Source organism: Pelodiscus sinensis, chromosome 1, assembly GCF_052426305.1.
Source record: "Pelodiscus sinensis isolate ZL-2025 chromosome 1, ASM5242630v1, whole genome shotgun sequence".
In the NCBI taxonomy this organism is placed as follows: domain Eukaryota; kingdom Metazoa; phylum Chordata; order Testudines; family Trionychidae; genus Pelodiscus; species Pelodiscus sinensis.
The window spans coordinates 351,278,150-351,293,392 of record NC_143052.1 but is presented as its reverse complement, the minus strand read 5'-3'; the positions used below and the strand labels follow the sequence as shown (position 1 = coordinate 351,293,392).

At 48.4% G+C, this 15,243-nt stretch overlaps 1 protein-coding gene across 1 annotated transcript; it reads right to left on the bottom strand.

Moving 5' to 3' along the window:
- Window positions 1–776: 776 nt before the first annotated feature.
- LOC102447369 (olfactory receptor 52P1-like) lies at window positions 777–1,877 on the bottom strand. The gene has a single exon (XM_014572101.3). The coding sequence runs from the start codon at window positions 1,866–1,868 to the stop codon at window positions 777–779; it is 1,092 nt and encodes a 363-aa protein (XP_014427587.3). The 5' UTR covers window positions 1,869–1,877.
- Window positions 1,878–15,243: the final 13,366 nt, after the last annotated feature.

Sequence of the window (15,243 nt, the reverse complement as noted above, 5' to 3'; positions counted from 1 at the left end):
TCCCCACGTGCTTTACCACGGCAGCAGATGGGAAGCTCGTGTCGAGTTTTCGGCCACACCGACATATGTCCTTTCCAGTCACTGCTTTCCCAGATACAATTCTCCATGCTGTGAACATAAGAACAGCCCCACTGGTGAGACCAAATGTCCACCTAGCCCAGTGTCCTGTCTGCTGACACAGGCCTATACCAGGTGCCTCAGAGGGAGTGAACGGAACAGGGAATCATCAATCGATCCCTCTCCTCTCATCCATTTCCAGCCTCTGACAAACAGAAGCTAGGGACACCATTCCTACCCATCCTGGTAAATAAGTATTGATGGACCTAACCACCATGAATGTACCTAGTTCTTTTTTGAACCCTGTTAAAGTCCTGGTCTTCACAACATCCTCTAGCAAGGAGTTCCACAGGTTGGCTGTGCGCAGTGTGAAGAAAAACGTCCTGGTTTTTTTTAACCTGCAGCCTATTCATTTCATTTGGTGACCCCTAATTTTTGTGTTATGGAAACAAGTAAATAACTTTTCCTTATTCACTTTCTCCATACCTGTCATGATTGTATAGACCTCTATCGTATCCCCCCTTAGCCACCCCTTTTCTAAGCTGAAAAGTCCCAGTCTTTTAAACTCGATATACCTATGGCCCTGGGGCTGTTTCGGGGTCAGGGTGGGAATTGGAGGCAGTGATTTCTCCTGTGCAGTCCCTGGCAGGCTCACTCTCTGCAGCACCAGGAGAACAGGCCTCGGCGCTGGGATCTGGAGCCCTCCTGAGTGGTGAAATCTAGCAGGGAGCTGTAGGAGATTGTTGCTTTACAGACGCTGAGATGAGGCCCGCGGGAGGGGACACTAAGTGCAAAGGAAGCTCTGCTGGGGAGAGCTGGCCGGGTGGCTTTTGGAGGAGGGAGCCCGAGTTGGGCCTAGGTTTGGAGGTACCTGCGACCCGCAGGATCACCCTGAGCACCCGCTCCCGGATCTCTCTGGTCCTCACCCCATACACAATGGGGTTGAGCATGGGCGGGAAGAGGAGGTAGAGGTTGGCCAGGATGATGTGGATGTGGGGAGCCACGCGCTGGCCGAAGCGGTGGGTGAAGAAGGAGAAGAGGGCGGGGCTGTAGGAGATCAGGATGACACAGACGTGGGAGCTGCAGGTCCCAAACGCCTTGAGCCGGGCTTGCCGGGACGAGAGGCGCAGGACGGCCCGGACAATCAGAACATAGGACAGGCCGATGAACAGCAGGTCCCCGCCAATGACCAGCAAGGCGGCACTAAGGCCATAGGCCTGATTCACGCTTGTGTCTCCACAGGCCAGCTTCACCACCGCCATGTGCTCGCAGTACGTGTGCGGGATGACGCTGGTCCGGCAGAAGGACAGCCTCTTCACCAGAAAGGGGCAGGGGCTCATGAGCAGAGTCCCCCGGGCCACGGCGGCCACGCACAACTTGGCGACCAGCGGGCTGGTGAAGACGGCGCTGTACCGCAAGGGAGCACAGATGGCCACGTAGCGATCCAGGGCCATGGCCAGCAGCACGGCCGACTCCATCATGGAAAGGGAGTGAATGAAGAACATCTGGGCCAGGCAGGCCCCGGCGTCGATCTCCCGGGCCTGAAACCAGAAGATGCAGAGCAGTTTGGGCAGGGTGCAGGTGGTGGCGCCCAGGTCGATGGCGGCCAGCATGCAGAGGAAGTAGCACATGGGCCGGTGCAGGGCCGGCTCCGTGGCCACGACGAGGAGAATGGTGCAGTTCCCGACGATGATCACCACGTACATGGTGCACACGGGCACCGAGATCCAGAGGTGAGCGGCTTCCAACCCGGGGATGCCCAGCAGCTGGAACGTGGCTGGGTTCGAAGGAGTCAGGTTGGCGGCAGCCATGACAGGCTTCTGGGGCCTAGTGGTGCTGACCGGAGCTCACATGGCCTACGAGCAACGGCACGATGAGCCAGGGAAGGGAGGCCCAGTGAGGTTGATTCAACCATGGACTGAAACAGGGATGGGGAACCTAAGGACCGGGCAGTGGCATAGCGAGAGGGTAGGAGAGGCAGTTGCCCCCGGGCACCAAGCTAGGAGGCTGCCAATTTAGTCCTTCTTCGTTCCCCCTGTCATCCCTCAGCTCGCCTGCTCCTCCTCCGCCGGCTGGTAGGGTTGCCAGGTGTCCGGTTTTGAACCCGAAAGTCCAGTATTTGAGCTTTCTGTCCGGGAAACAAATTGAGAACATAGAAATGAGACAATGGAAATGCCCGGTATTTTCTAACTCAGATGTCATGTCGATCGTGATGTCGTGTCAAGTGTGTCCGGTATGTTTGTTGCAACCATCTGGCAACCCTACCGGCTGGAGCCTCCTCTCTGCCTCTCCATCCCCAGCCTGACCCTCCTCCATCTCCACTGGCGGGTTAGTGCGTGCGGGGGCCCGGCCCCATACTGGAGGGATTGAGAGAAGACGCGGTACAAGCTTCCCCCACCTCCTCCTAGAGTGGGGCTGAGCCGTGTGCCAGGTTCGGGGCCCTGCTGCGTGGTAGTGGCCAGGGTGGGGGGCACAAATTTTGCTTTTGTCTCCGGGTATATAACACCCTCAATATGCCTCTGGGCCTGGGGGCTGGATGCGGCCCCCAGCTTGCACAGATCCGGCCCCCAAGACTCAGGGTTCCTGCCCAGCATTGGGAAGCCCGCATTGGTGCTCTAATCCTCTTCCCCCTGCCCTGCCATGGGGCCGCAACCAGGGCCGACTTATCCAGTAGGCACAGTGCGTAGGGCCCACGATACTTTTAGGGGCCCACAAAAATGTTTTCATTTCTTTTAAAATCAGAAGACAAAAAATGAACTTTTAGGGTCAAAGAAAATGTTTTAATTTTTTTCTCACATCAGGAATTTTGAGGGCCCACGAAAATCTATTACATTTTGCCTAAAACAGAAAAAAAAAAGTGGAAGTATGTAAAATTATATCAAAAATAATTTTTAATATTGATAGTAGTATGGTGGGAGAGTTCCACGAAGGCAAAAGTGCCTAGGGCCCACGAAAGTCATAAGGCCGCCCTGGCCGCAACACACAGAATCGACCAGCCTGGGCCCCACTAGGCTCTGAGGTGCGGGGGGAACGTGGGGAGCGTCTGTCTCCTTAGTCAGGGGCCACGTCAGTGAGGGTTGCGGGGGGGGGGTGTTTTTTTTGGTGCTTCTCACTTGTGTGCAGCTCCCGGCCAATTTTCGGTGGGGCAGTGGCTCCTGAACCAGAAAGGTTTCCCCGCCCTTGGACTAAAATATAGCCAGGGGGATGCTGGAGAAACCTCTAGGGCAGACCCGCCTTAGACTCATTCCCAAGCAGGGCTCTGGGCCCTGTGAACAGTGCCTGGGGCGTGCTCATAACAGTCCTGCTCATCCCCCAGCACTGGGGTTTGGGCTGGTGCTGGACTTGCTGGTACCAGGCTTCCTAGCTGGGTCAGCATTTGGGGGGGAGGAGGTTGCTGGGGCGAGGGGGCATGTTCTCGGATGACCTGAGTTCAGCTTCCCCTCAGCTTCCCTGCCTCCTCCTTGGCTCACTCTGCTCTTAACCCCATTACCCCTACTGGCTGAGGGAGGCAGCCGCTCCCTTCTCCCCCTGCCCCGCTTCTCCTCCTACCTGTGCTGAGTTCAAGCAGCTCCACCCGGCTTCTGCCCAAGGAAGCAGCTCCTGCCATTAAAGAGAAAATCAGAACTTAAGGGTCGACTATACCACATGCTTCAAGCTGAACAAATGTCCAAAGCCGTTTGCATGGCCCCTGCTGCAGAAAGCATAAGAACGACCATACCGAGTAAGACGGTAGGTCCATCAAGCCAGTGTCTCGTCTGCCAACAGTGGCCAATGCCAGGTGCCCCAGAGGGAATGAACAGAACAGGGAGCCATCCAGTGATCGCTTCCCTACTGCCCATTCCCAGCTTCTGACAAACAGAGGCAAGGGACACCATCCCTGCCCATCTTGGCTAATAGCCATGGATGGACCTCACCTCCAGGAAGTCTCAGAGGGGTTTCCGTGTTAGTCTGTAACTTTAAAAATGAGTAGTCCTGTGGCACCTCAGAGGCTAACAAAGATATAGGATCATGAGCTTTCCACTTCTTCAGATGAGTTGGAGTGGAAGTACAGAATCCAAGATATATATATATGTATATTAGCAGGGCTCGACATATCTGTTTATCTGCTTGTCCATGGTGAATAGATTTCAGCCGGTCGCCCCATTCACCGGCAATGCGTGCATGCTCAGTGCGGGGCTGGCGAGTGGATTTCACTGTGGTTTGTCAAGCCCTGTATATTAGCACAAACAGTTGGGTCCTGGATAATGAAGTTGATTGAGAAGGCTGGATTTGTCCCACTCATAGCTATTGATGAGAAATGTGAATGTCAAAGGCATAGGAAACTGGATTTATAGTGTGTTAATATCTTTAATTTATCTTGAACCAGTTATATTCCTGGTCTTCACAACATCCTCTGGCAAGGAGTTCCACAGATTAACTGTGTGCTATGTGAAGAAAAACTTCCTTTTGTTTGTTTTAAACCTGCTGACTTGGTGACCCCTAGGCTGTGTCTACATTGGCACCCTTTTCTGGAAAAGGGATGCTAATGAGACACTTCGGAATTGCAAATGCCCCGGGGATTTAAATTTTCCCTGCGGCATTTGCATGAACATGGCTGCCACTTTTTTCCGGCTTGGGCCCGCTTAGGTCTTTGTAACCAGGCCCTGCCCCTTAGCACATTGCCTGGGAGCCGGAGCTGCAGGAGGCCTTCTACCTGCTTCTATTTAAAGGGCTTGTGCTTCCCCATGCCTGTCAGGCACCGTGTTCCTGGCAGCCTCCTCCCTGCTTCCTCTTCCCTCTGCCAGCCAGTCCCACTCCCTCCAATCCCCTCCCGGCCAGCCCTGCTTCCAGTCGGCTGGTCCCCCCCCACTCCAAACTCCCCCTGCCAGCCCCACTCCTCCTGACCCCCTACCAGCCAGCCCTACTTCCAGCCGGCTGGTCCCCCTCCCACCTCCCTGATCCCCCCCGCCAGCTCCGCTCCCCTCACAGGCCGGTCACCCCTCTCCCCTGCCGATCTGAGATCAAGTATGTCTGGTATTTTTTTTAAACCATCTGGTAACCCTATCTATTGAGTATCTTCATCAGTGATTTTGATGATGTCATAGAGGGTGCATTTCTAACGTTTGCAGATGATTCCAAGGTGAGAGGGGTTGCAAGTGCTTTGGAGGATAGAACTAATATTAAAAATGATCTGTTCAAACTGGAGAAGTAGTCTGGGGTAACTTGGATGAAAGTAAAGACAAACACAAAGGACTCCACTTAGGAAGAAACAATCAGTTCACATATGCAAAATTGGAAATGACTGTCAACAGTGACATGCATCTGATGAAGTGGGTCATTGCCCACGAAAGCTTATGCTCCAATAAGTTGGTTAGTCTATAAGGTGCCATGGGATTTCTTGTTGTTTATGCAGATTCAGACTAACACAGCTACCCCTCTGATACTTGTCAAGGAAGGAGTATTGTGGAAAGAGTTCTGGGCTTACAGTGGACCACAGGTTAAATGAGTCCACAGTGTATGATGGGAACATCATTCTGGGATATATTTGCAAGAGTCTTGTAAGCAAGACGTGAGAAGGAATTCTTCTTTTCTACTCCAAGAAATTCTTCCTCTCTACTGGAGCACTGTGTCCAGTTCTGGGTGCTGTGTTTGAGGAAAGAGGTGGAGAAACTGGAAAAAGGCCAGAGAAGCACAACAAAAATGATTAAAGATCTAGAAAACATGAGCTATGAAGAAAGACTGTAAAAAAAAGACTTTGTTTTAAGTCTGGCAACAAGACGGATGAGAGGAAACATGATAGAAGTTGCCAAGTGCATAAAAAATTGTTACAAGGAGGAGGGAAAAAAATTGTTCTTGCTAACCTCCGAGGATAGGACAAGAAGCAATGGGCTTCAATTATAGGGAAAGCAATTTAGGATCAACATTGGGAAAAGCTTCCAGTCAGGGTGATTAAGCACGGGAACAAAATCCTTTGTGGGATCTCTATCGCTGGAGATATTTAAGAGCAGGTGAGACAGACACCTGGCAGGGATGATCTTGGTGGTACTTTGGTCCTGCCGGGAGGGCAGGGGACTTGGCTAGAAGATCTCCCGAGGTCCCTTCCAGTCGTGTGATTGTGTGTGCTGTGTGCATCACGGGGTTCAGTGTTTAATAACCTGGGGTGCGGAGACTGCCCTGCTCAAATGCAGCAGCTCTGCCGGGGCTCTCAGAAGACGGCTCTTACAGCTGCACCGGCCATAGGGCCATAGGGTGCAGCTTCTGGAAGGTGCCTGGAGGGGGGTCTGCAGGAGGCACATGAGCACCAGGAAAAAAGCTGGTAGGGAGGTGCAGATCAACCGCCTGTTCTCAGCTGCAGGTCTCTCCCTGTATCCAGTACCAGGAAAGAGGAGTCCCGTCCCCCACCCTGCGGCAAGTCCCTCCTCATCCCTCTTCAGCTGCCCCTGACACATGCTGGTGTGTGGCGCATGGGGGCTAATTCCCCGGCTGTTGCCCTGGATGGACTTTCTGTCCCCATTAATCAGTTGAATTCTGATGACTGCATTTGAGCCACCCGCTGACTCTAAAGGGGTGCCATGGTGGAAGTGAGAGACTAGTCACACCTGGGATGCGGTCAGGTTTCCATTTCCACATGAGGCAGAGCTGAGAATGACTGATGTGTCCAGTTCATCTCAACAAACAGGGAATCATGCTGTCAGAGGATGTCACTCTGGGCCATCCAGCTGACATAAGAACAAAACAGAAGAACATAAGAAGGGCCACACTGGGTCAGACTAAAGGTCCATCTAGCCCAATATCCTGTCTTCTGACAGTGGCTAATGCCAGGTACCCCAGAGGGAGTGAACACAACAGGTAATCATCTAGTGATCGCCTGTCATCCACTCCCAACATCTGACAAACAAAGACTAGGGACACCATTCCAACCCACCCTGGCTAATTAGTATTGATGGACCTAACCTCCATGAATCTATCTAGTTCTTTTTTGAACCCTGGTCTTCACAACATCCTCTGGCAAGGAGTTCTACAGGTTGGCTGTGCGCTGCATGAAGAAAAACTTCCTTTTTTTGTTTTTAGCCTGTTACCTATTAATTTCATTTGGTCACCCCTAGTTCGTATGTTATGGGAACAAGTAAATAACTTTTCCTTATTCACTTTCTCCATACCTGTCATGATTTTATAGACCTCTATCCTATCCCCCCTTAGTCTCCTCTTTTGTAAGGTGAAAAGTCCAAGTCTTTTTAATCTCTCCTCATATGGCACCTGTTCCAAACTCCTCCTCATTTTTGTTGCTCTTTTCTGAACCAATATGCCAAGATATTGAGATGAAGTGACCACATCTGTACACAGTATTCAAGATGTGGGCATAACATGGATTAATATAGCGGCAAAAAGATATTCTCTGTCTTATCCTCTATCCCTTTTTTAACGTTTCCTTACTTTCCTTACCCATTCTCTCCTGCCCCCTGTAGCAGCACAGAAAAAACTTACCCCAACCTGAGTTTCAGGACACCCTGGCCCCCACTGGCTGACATGGATCTAACCTAGATGCAAATGCTAAGGAGGGAAGGTTTTTTTTTTTTTTTTTTTTTTTAAACAGAGCTCAAAGCAGGCATCTGGGAGGAACAGGATGAAACCAGAGAAGAGAAAACTTTAGGCTGAAATTCAGGAGACGTTTGTCAGTAAATGGGACTGACAAACTCTGGGATTATCTCCCTGGAGAAGTGTCCAAATAGCATAGGGTCATTTCAACTCATCTGGTCAATGCACTAAGATACATAATAGGGACCAGTCCTGTACCTGCCTAAAGAGATGGGAATAAATGGATCTTTTCTCTCTCTCTCTTATGAATGGGAAACTGCCCTCCAATGCAAGATTCCCTGTCCGGACACTGCAACAGAGACACAAAAAATCCACAACCTCAGTAAATGAAACACAAGTCACGTAACCAAGTACAAAAGACTCACCAGGCTCTGAAGCAGCAGCAGGGAACAGAAGGTTGTTTGTGGGGTGACAGCAGCTTTTCTCATAGAAGAAACCCTCTCTACACATCTCCCTGCTGCTTGGCTCTGGTAGCAGAGACATTTATACCTGCTGTGGGAAACCTCTATGGAACATCCTTACCAGCTGAGGTCTCCTCCCTCCCCCACCCCAGCGATGAACCCTTCCTCTTGAGATCAGCTTCGGAACTTGGGGAATTACGGGGAGCTCTGTTTTTGGGTCCAGGCAGGGGGCTCTGGTGTCTGTGTGGATCTCATGGGGCACACACGGCCGCACGGCAGACCCAGTGCAGATTTACAAAGGGAGGAAAAGACAATGCTTGGATGCTAAAGCTGGACAAATATAGGACGGAATAAGGTGGAATTTTTAAAGAAGAAGGATAATTAACCATCAGAAAAAAAATTTCTCTGACAATTGAAGTCTTGAGAAAAATACCGAATAGAGAGAAACTCAAATCAACACTTGTGTATCTACACAAAGGAATCTCAAGTAGGGGTAAGGAGGTTAAGATCATGAGAGTGTCCATACTGGGTCAGACCAAGGTCGATCTAGCCCAGTATCTTGACTTCCAACCGCAGCCAATGCCAGGTGCCCCAGAGGGAGTGAACAGAACAGGCAATCAAGTGATCCCTCTCCTGTCATCCATTTCCAGCTTCTAGCAATCAGAAACTAGGGACACCATTCCTACCCATCCTCATTAATACACATTGATGGACCTAACCTCCGTGAATGTATCTAGTTCTTTTTTTAACCGTGTTAAAGTACTGTTCTTCACAACATCCTCTGGCAAGGAGTTCCACAGGTTGGCTGTGCACTACATGAAGAAAAATTTCCTTTTGTTTGTTTTAAATCTTCTCCTGTTAATTTCATTTGGTGACCTCTAATTTGTGTGGTATGGGAACAAGTAAATACGTTTTCCTTATACACTTTCTCCGTAGCTGTCATAATTTTATGGACTTCTGTCATATCCCCCCTTAGGCTATGTCTACACTATAGGACTTTATTGGAAAAAGGTACACAAATCGTGGAGCACAATTTGTGTACCTTTTTCTGATATTTTTTCTGGAAGAGGCTTTTCTGAAATTGGGCCTGTCTCCACTGGGCCAAATTTTGGAAAAAAATCCTCTTTCAGAAGAGCCCTTCTTCCTCGTGGGAGGAGGAAGACAGGGCTTCAGAGAGAATGCGTCTCCTCTTCCGCAAAAAAAAAAAGCGAAAGAGCAGACCCATTCCCTGAACGCGGCAGATTTTTTCTGGGATACCTCCGGTATCCTGGAAACCCCCAGTAATCTACTCTAGACATAGCCTTAGTCTCCTTTTTTCTTAGCTGAAAAGTCCCAGTCTTTTATACTCTGGTCGTACTTTCGTTTATTTGGCACGGGTGCCATTACCACTTGGGATATTGGTTCCTGGTCCAACGTCAACAATTCAAGTAGGATGTTCATAAATTGGGAAGGATTCAGTCACTGGAATTTTACTCCCTGAAAAACCTGCATTATAGTGAGAGACTCCAGGAGCCTGATATTGTTAGCTTAACAACGAGAAAGTGAAGGGGTGATTTGATCACAGTCTGTAAGTATCCACATGCAGAGAAAGAATATGTCCCATCGAGTGGTCCTGGGCAAGAAAGTCCAAATGTCTCCTTGCTACCTAGCAGACACTTAGCTGTAAAAATCCTGAAGGGGGAAGGAAGGTCCTGCTGCAAGAAAGGAACAGCGTGAATGTTACTTATCCTCCGTTCATTAATTAATGAGCGGGCCAGGTCATATGGCCCGTGCTGCCCTCTGCTGGTAGAAATTGGAATGATGGCACTGTGTGACAAAGCCACTGTATGGCTAATAGATGATCAGAATGGCGATTCTCCATTATTTAATATGGGCCAGGCACTCTCCACAGTTACACAGGAAATAGTCCCTGCCTGAAGAAACTCAGAATCAAACAAGAGAAACGGGCAAAGGCTTACCTAAGCTTGCAGGAAGAAAGATTTTCATAGCATCGAACTTCCATCTGCCTTACTGCAATTAAATTGATTATGTCTTGTCCTTAGTTGGGATTGGTGCTGCCTTGGGCAGGGGGCTGGACTTAATGACCTCCTGAGGTCTCTTCCAGCTCTATGGTTCTATGGTTCTATGATTCTATCCCAGAGGACTAGGAGAACAGGTAATCACTGTCATCATAGAACACTAGAACTGGAAGGGACCTTGAGAGGTCATCAAGTCCAGTCCCCTACCCTCATGGCAGGACTAAGATGGACCAAGCTGTCCTCCTACCAACTTTTAGATGTTGGGAGACTGTCACCATGTCCCCCTGCAATCTCCTCAGACTACCCCAGCCCGATGCTTTCAGCCTTTCCTCAGAAGTTAAGTTGTCTGAAACTCTTATCCTTGTGTTGCTCTCTGTAGCTGTTTCAAAGGAAAAACCTGTACCAGGTCTCTGCATGTCCAGTTCCCAGAAGCCAGTGCAGGATTTGTCCTCTGGTGCTTTGCTCACCCACATTTTAAGTATTTGTAGCAATGGGGAGACAATTCCTCAAGATGCTCCAACTCACTGCCTGGATTATTTCTCATGATACTCAGCATACATTCTCAGAACCCTGCAGTGATATGTGTTCAGGTCCATGTGCCCAGGTGTGGGGACCTGGAACATGTCCCCAGCCCCGCCTCTTAGTGACACCCCATGACACGGACCCGGGACAGGTGGCTTTCATCCCAGTTGGGCGTCCTTGGGTGGGAAGTCTATCGCCCTGGATTGCCAGCGAGTTCTGCTCCATGTACGTCTTGATGCTGGCAGGGAACCTCGTTGTGCTAGTCATAAAGACAGAGGGGAGTCTCCATGAGGCCATGTACTTTTCTGGCCATCAATGGAAGATCACCACCTCCACCCTGCTCAAAAGGCTCAGCATCTTCCAGATGAGCTCCAGGGAGATCAGCAGATATATTTCATACACATCCTCTCCTCTATTGTGTCTGGCAGCCTCCTGGCCATGGCCTTTGACCAATATGGTGACATCTGCCACCATCCTCAGCAACCCAGCTGTTACCAAGAGAGGGCTGGCCATGATCCTAGTGATTCTCAGCTTCTGGACAGTGCCCTGCTGTTTCTGGAAGGCTATCCCACACGCTTATTCTAAGTGCAGATATACCATCTCATAGAGTTGGAAGGGACCTTAAGAGGTCATTGAGTCCAGTCCCCTTCCCTTCCCTTACAATAGGGCCAAGCACCATCCCCTGACAGATTTTCCCCAGATCTCTAAATGGCCCCTCAAGGATTGAACTCACAGCTTTGTATTTAACAGGTCAGTGCTTAAACCACTGAGATATCCTTCCCTGCCGCAGAGCCATGATGAAACTGGCTTGTTGAGAAAGCACAGCCAGACGGACCTGTGGCATCTACGTGGCATTGCCGGTGCTGGGGATGGACCTGACACTCATCACCCGCACCTACTCTATCATCTCCAGAACTTTCAGACCCTCCCTTTGAGAAAGCTGTCAGCTCTTGTTTCTCAAAACTCCAAGCCATGCTGAGTCCACCACCTCCCCAACGTCTCACTGACCCTCACTGCGAGGAAAAGGCATCAGACTTCGAGGTTGAATTTCTTGAGCTTCAGTTTCCAGCCATTGGATCTGCTGAACAGCCTCGCCAGGGGCCAAGTGGCATTGTTGTATGTTTGCACCAAATCTTGTACAACGTGGGCCAAGCGAGATGTCTATAGAAAGCTGATGAGTCGCGGTTTATACTATTCATGTGCACGTATCATGTTTTGTATTTGAAGCTATGAGTATTGGCTCTGTACTTGTATTTCAGATGTTTGCTTTGGGAGACCGCAGCAGTAGACTCGGCCGAACTATTGCGAAAGGGAATAGTCAAGTGAACAGCAGAACTTAGCTGACAATGGGCCTCAGTAGGTGCCAATCCATACCCAAGAAACTTTGCTGTGAATGTTCAGACCGACATGTAAGTGATGGCTGCTACCTGAGAAAGACTGAGGATGTGTCTACACTACACTATTATTTTGAGATAACTAGCATTATTTCGAAATAACCATGTGAGCACCTACACAGCCATTCCATTATTTTGAAATAATTTCAAAATAATAGCCAGCTTATTCCAAAATCTGTAAACCTCATTTTACAAGGAATAATGCTTATTCTGAAATAGCTATTTCGAAATAAGGCGTGTTAGATGCTCCACTGCTGCGGTTTCAAAATAGCCCCTCCCCGGGCCATTCTAAGTTATTCCTCCCCCAGTGCCTCCTGGGGCTCTAAATTGAGATCGTACATCTACATTAGGGGAGCCTGCCTTGGACTAATTTTGAGGCTTCACTGCAGTGTAGATGTACTATTTCAAAATTAGCTATTTTGGAATAACTATTCCGGAATAGCTTATTTCAAAATAAGTGTGCAGTGTGGACGTACCCTTAGTCTCTTCTTTTCTAAGCTGAAAAGTCCACATCTTTTTAATCTCTCTTCATATGGGACCCATTCCAAACCTCTACTCATTTTTGTTGCCCTTTTCTGAACCTTTTCCAATGCCAAGGTATCTTTTTTGAGAGAGGCGACCACATCTGTATGTAGTATTCAGGAAGTGGGCATACCATGGTTTTATATAGACATAATACAATATTTTCTGTCTTATTCTCTATCCCTTTCTTAATGATTCCTAACATTCCATTTGCTTTTTTGACTGCCATTGCACACTGAGTGGATGTTTTCAGAGAACTAGCCACAGTGACTCCAAGTTTTCTCTCTTGAGTAGTTGGAGCTAAATTAGTCCTCATCATCTTGTATGTGTAGTTGGGATTATGTTTTCCAATGTGCATTACTTTACATTAACAACGTTAAATTTCATTTGCCATTTTGTTGCTCAATCACTTAGTTTGGTGAGATCTTTTTGAAGCTCTTCACCGTCTGCTTTGGTCTTAACCATTCTGAGCAGCTTGGTATCATCTGGAACGCCAAAAGCTACCAGTCACTGATCAGAGCTCCTCTGTGCTCCACACAACCACAGTCCCTCCTTCAAAGGGCTCCCCACCTGGGACAAACACAAGGCACATGAGGCAGAAGAAACAGGCAAAAAAGGAGCAAGAGAGGGAGTGGGATGAAAAGGTAACAGCAGAATGAATGTGCTACACCCAGTAAACAGCAATCAATCGCACTGTGCCCCATTCAGGTCCCCCGAGGCGGGAGGGAGTAAAAGGGGGTAGTTGTCCTATCCACCATCGCTACTACTCCTGCTGTTGGAACTGAAAGTTTTATTCTTTTTATACTTGTATTTTAGGTTTAGTAATGTAGTCATGTAAGGTACTATATATATTGATATTTAATATTGTAGTGAGTCAAATCCTTTAGCTAAGTATATATCTCCTATATTTCCTTGTTCTAAAGTTTAGTAAGTAAAGAGACAGGATCTCATATTGTGTCTATGTCAATGAGATTAGAAAGATTGAAGGCCTGGGCCTTCAATGTGAATTGTTTTGAATTTGCTTTTGCTTAATATAAAACAGTACTGTTTACTTTTGACGGATTTTGTGAAAGACTGTTTGTATGAATGAGATACGATGTGAAGGTCATCGTTAGAGCCAGATGGTCAAGAGAAAAGGGGGAGAATGCGGGGTGAAGACAAACTGTAAAAGACAGACTGTGAAAAGAAACATATCAGCATCAAAGAAGCCATCTATAATCACCCATGTGTACCCATAATAAGGAGGGATTGGGGTATTGGCACACTGATGAGCCTTGAAGCAAACGGGCACCCCCAAAAGACGATTGATTACAGGATGAGCCTTAAAGAAATGTTTAGGAACGATTGATATCAACAAGATAATATCCTGGTCACAGAATGACACAGCAGAATGCATTGATTTCAACAGAGAAAAGGATTATAAAAGCAGGGTGCTTTGCTATGGAAATTTGGGTTCGTCTTGCTACCACCACCAGAAGAGCATTGGATCGATCGACCAACAGAGCTCGGCTCCCCCTCTGTGATCAATCTGGATGGCCACTAGATTGATACAGACTCTGGACTGGTAACTACAACATCGTGGCGGGACTGTGTATGCATGTTTGTGTGTGAGTGAAAAGCATATGCAACGGTTGTATGCTCAATAAATGCGTTATTCTGCCTTTTCCCCTATAAAAGATCTCGTGTGCTTCATTTAAGCAGATAACACTGCTGCTACTGTGCTCCGCACCACTCCACTGTGTCTGCAAGACTCAGTTTGCCCTGCCGGTCTGAGCCCCTGGTAACTGCAAATCGTTTGTCCTCTCTGCTTTCAGGCTGAAGTTCTCTGGGGTCTATTTTCTGCTCTTCCTGCTGTTCCCAGAGCTGAGAGAATTGTCTGGGAGGTCTGGTATAAGTGGGAGTCCACAGGGAATATACAGAGGAATCATAAAGGTCACTTCCCAGCCCGGGGAGTGTCACACATGTGAGAGTCATACGCTGCTTCTCAGGACTCTGCCTCTCTGTCGCAGGAAGGGGATTTCCTCTCTCTGATGTGCAGGATTTCGGTGAGTTGCCTGTTTCTGCAATAAAGTTAGAGCTAAGGGCTTGGGAAGGGTTCTAGAGAGCAAGTCAAGAGTCATCTATGTAGGAATTCAGCAGCACAATGACTTGAACTGTTCAGTATGATCAGAAACACAAAGAGATTTACCTGGCAAAATTGGAATTGTAACCAGTATTGGAAATAGTTTAGACAAATATTTGTGTTTCAGATCTGTTCCTTGTCTCTTCCTGTGTCCCTCAATCTGTCTCACTAGAATCATAGAATCATAGGACTGGAAGGGACCTCGAGAGGTCATCGAGTCCAGCCCCCCATCCTCAAGGCAGGACCAAGCTCTGTCTAGACCATCCCTGACAGATGTCTATCTAACCTGTTCTTAAATATCTCCAGAGAGGGAGATTCCACCACCTCCCTTGGCAATTTATTCCAATATTTGACCACCCTGACAGTTAGAATGAGGTTTACAGAAGTCAGAATGAGCCTTCCGTTATTTTGAAATTCTTTCAAAATAATGGAATTAGTGTGTAGACGCTCACATAGTTATTTTGGAATACTTCGCTGTGTAGATACACCCTAAGTATCCAGATCACAGCGTCCTAAATCTGGTGAAATAGAGAATACATCCTGCTTAATTCCGAGGTTGAAGAGGCCTCGCAAGGCCTCCTGGGTCAGGGGGTGCCTCAGACTGTAACATAACGTGGACCACAATACAGCCA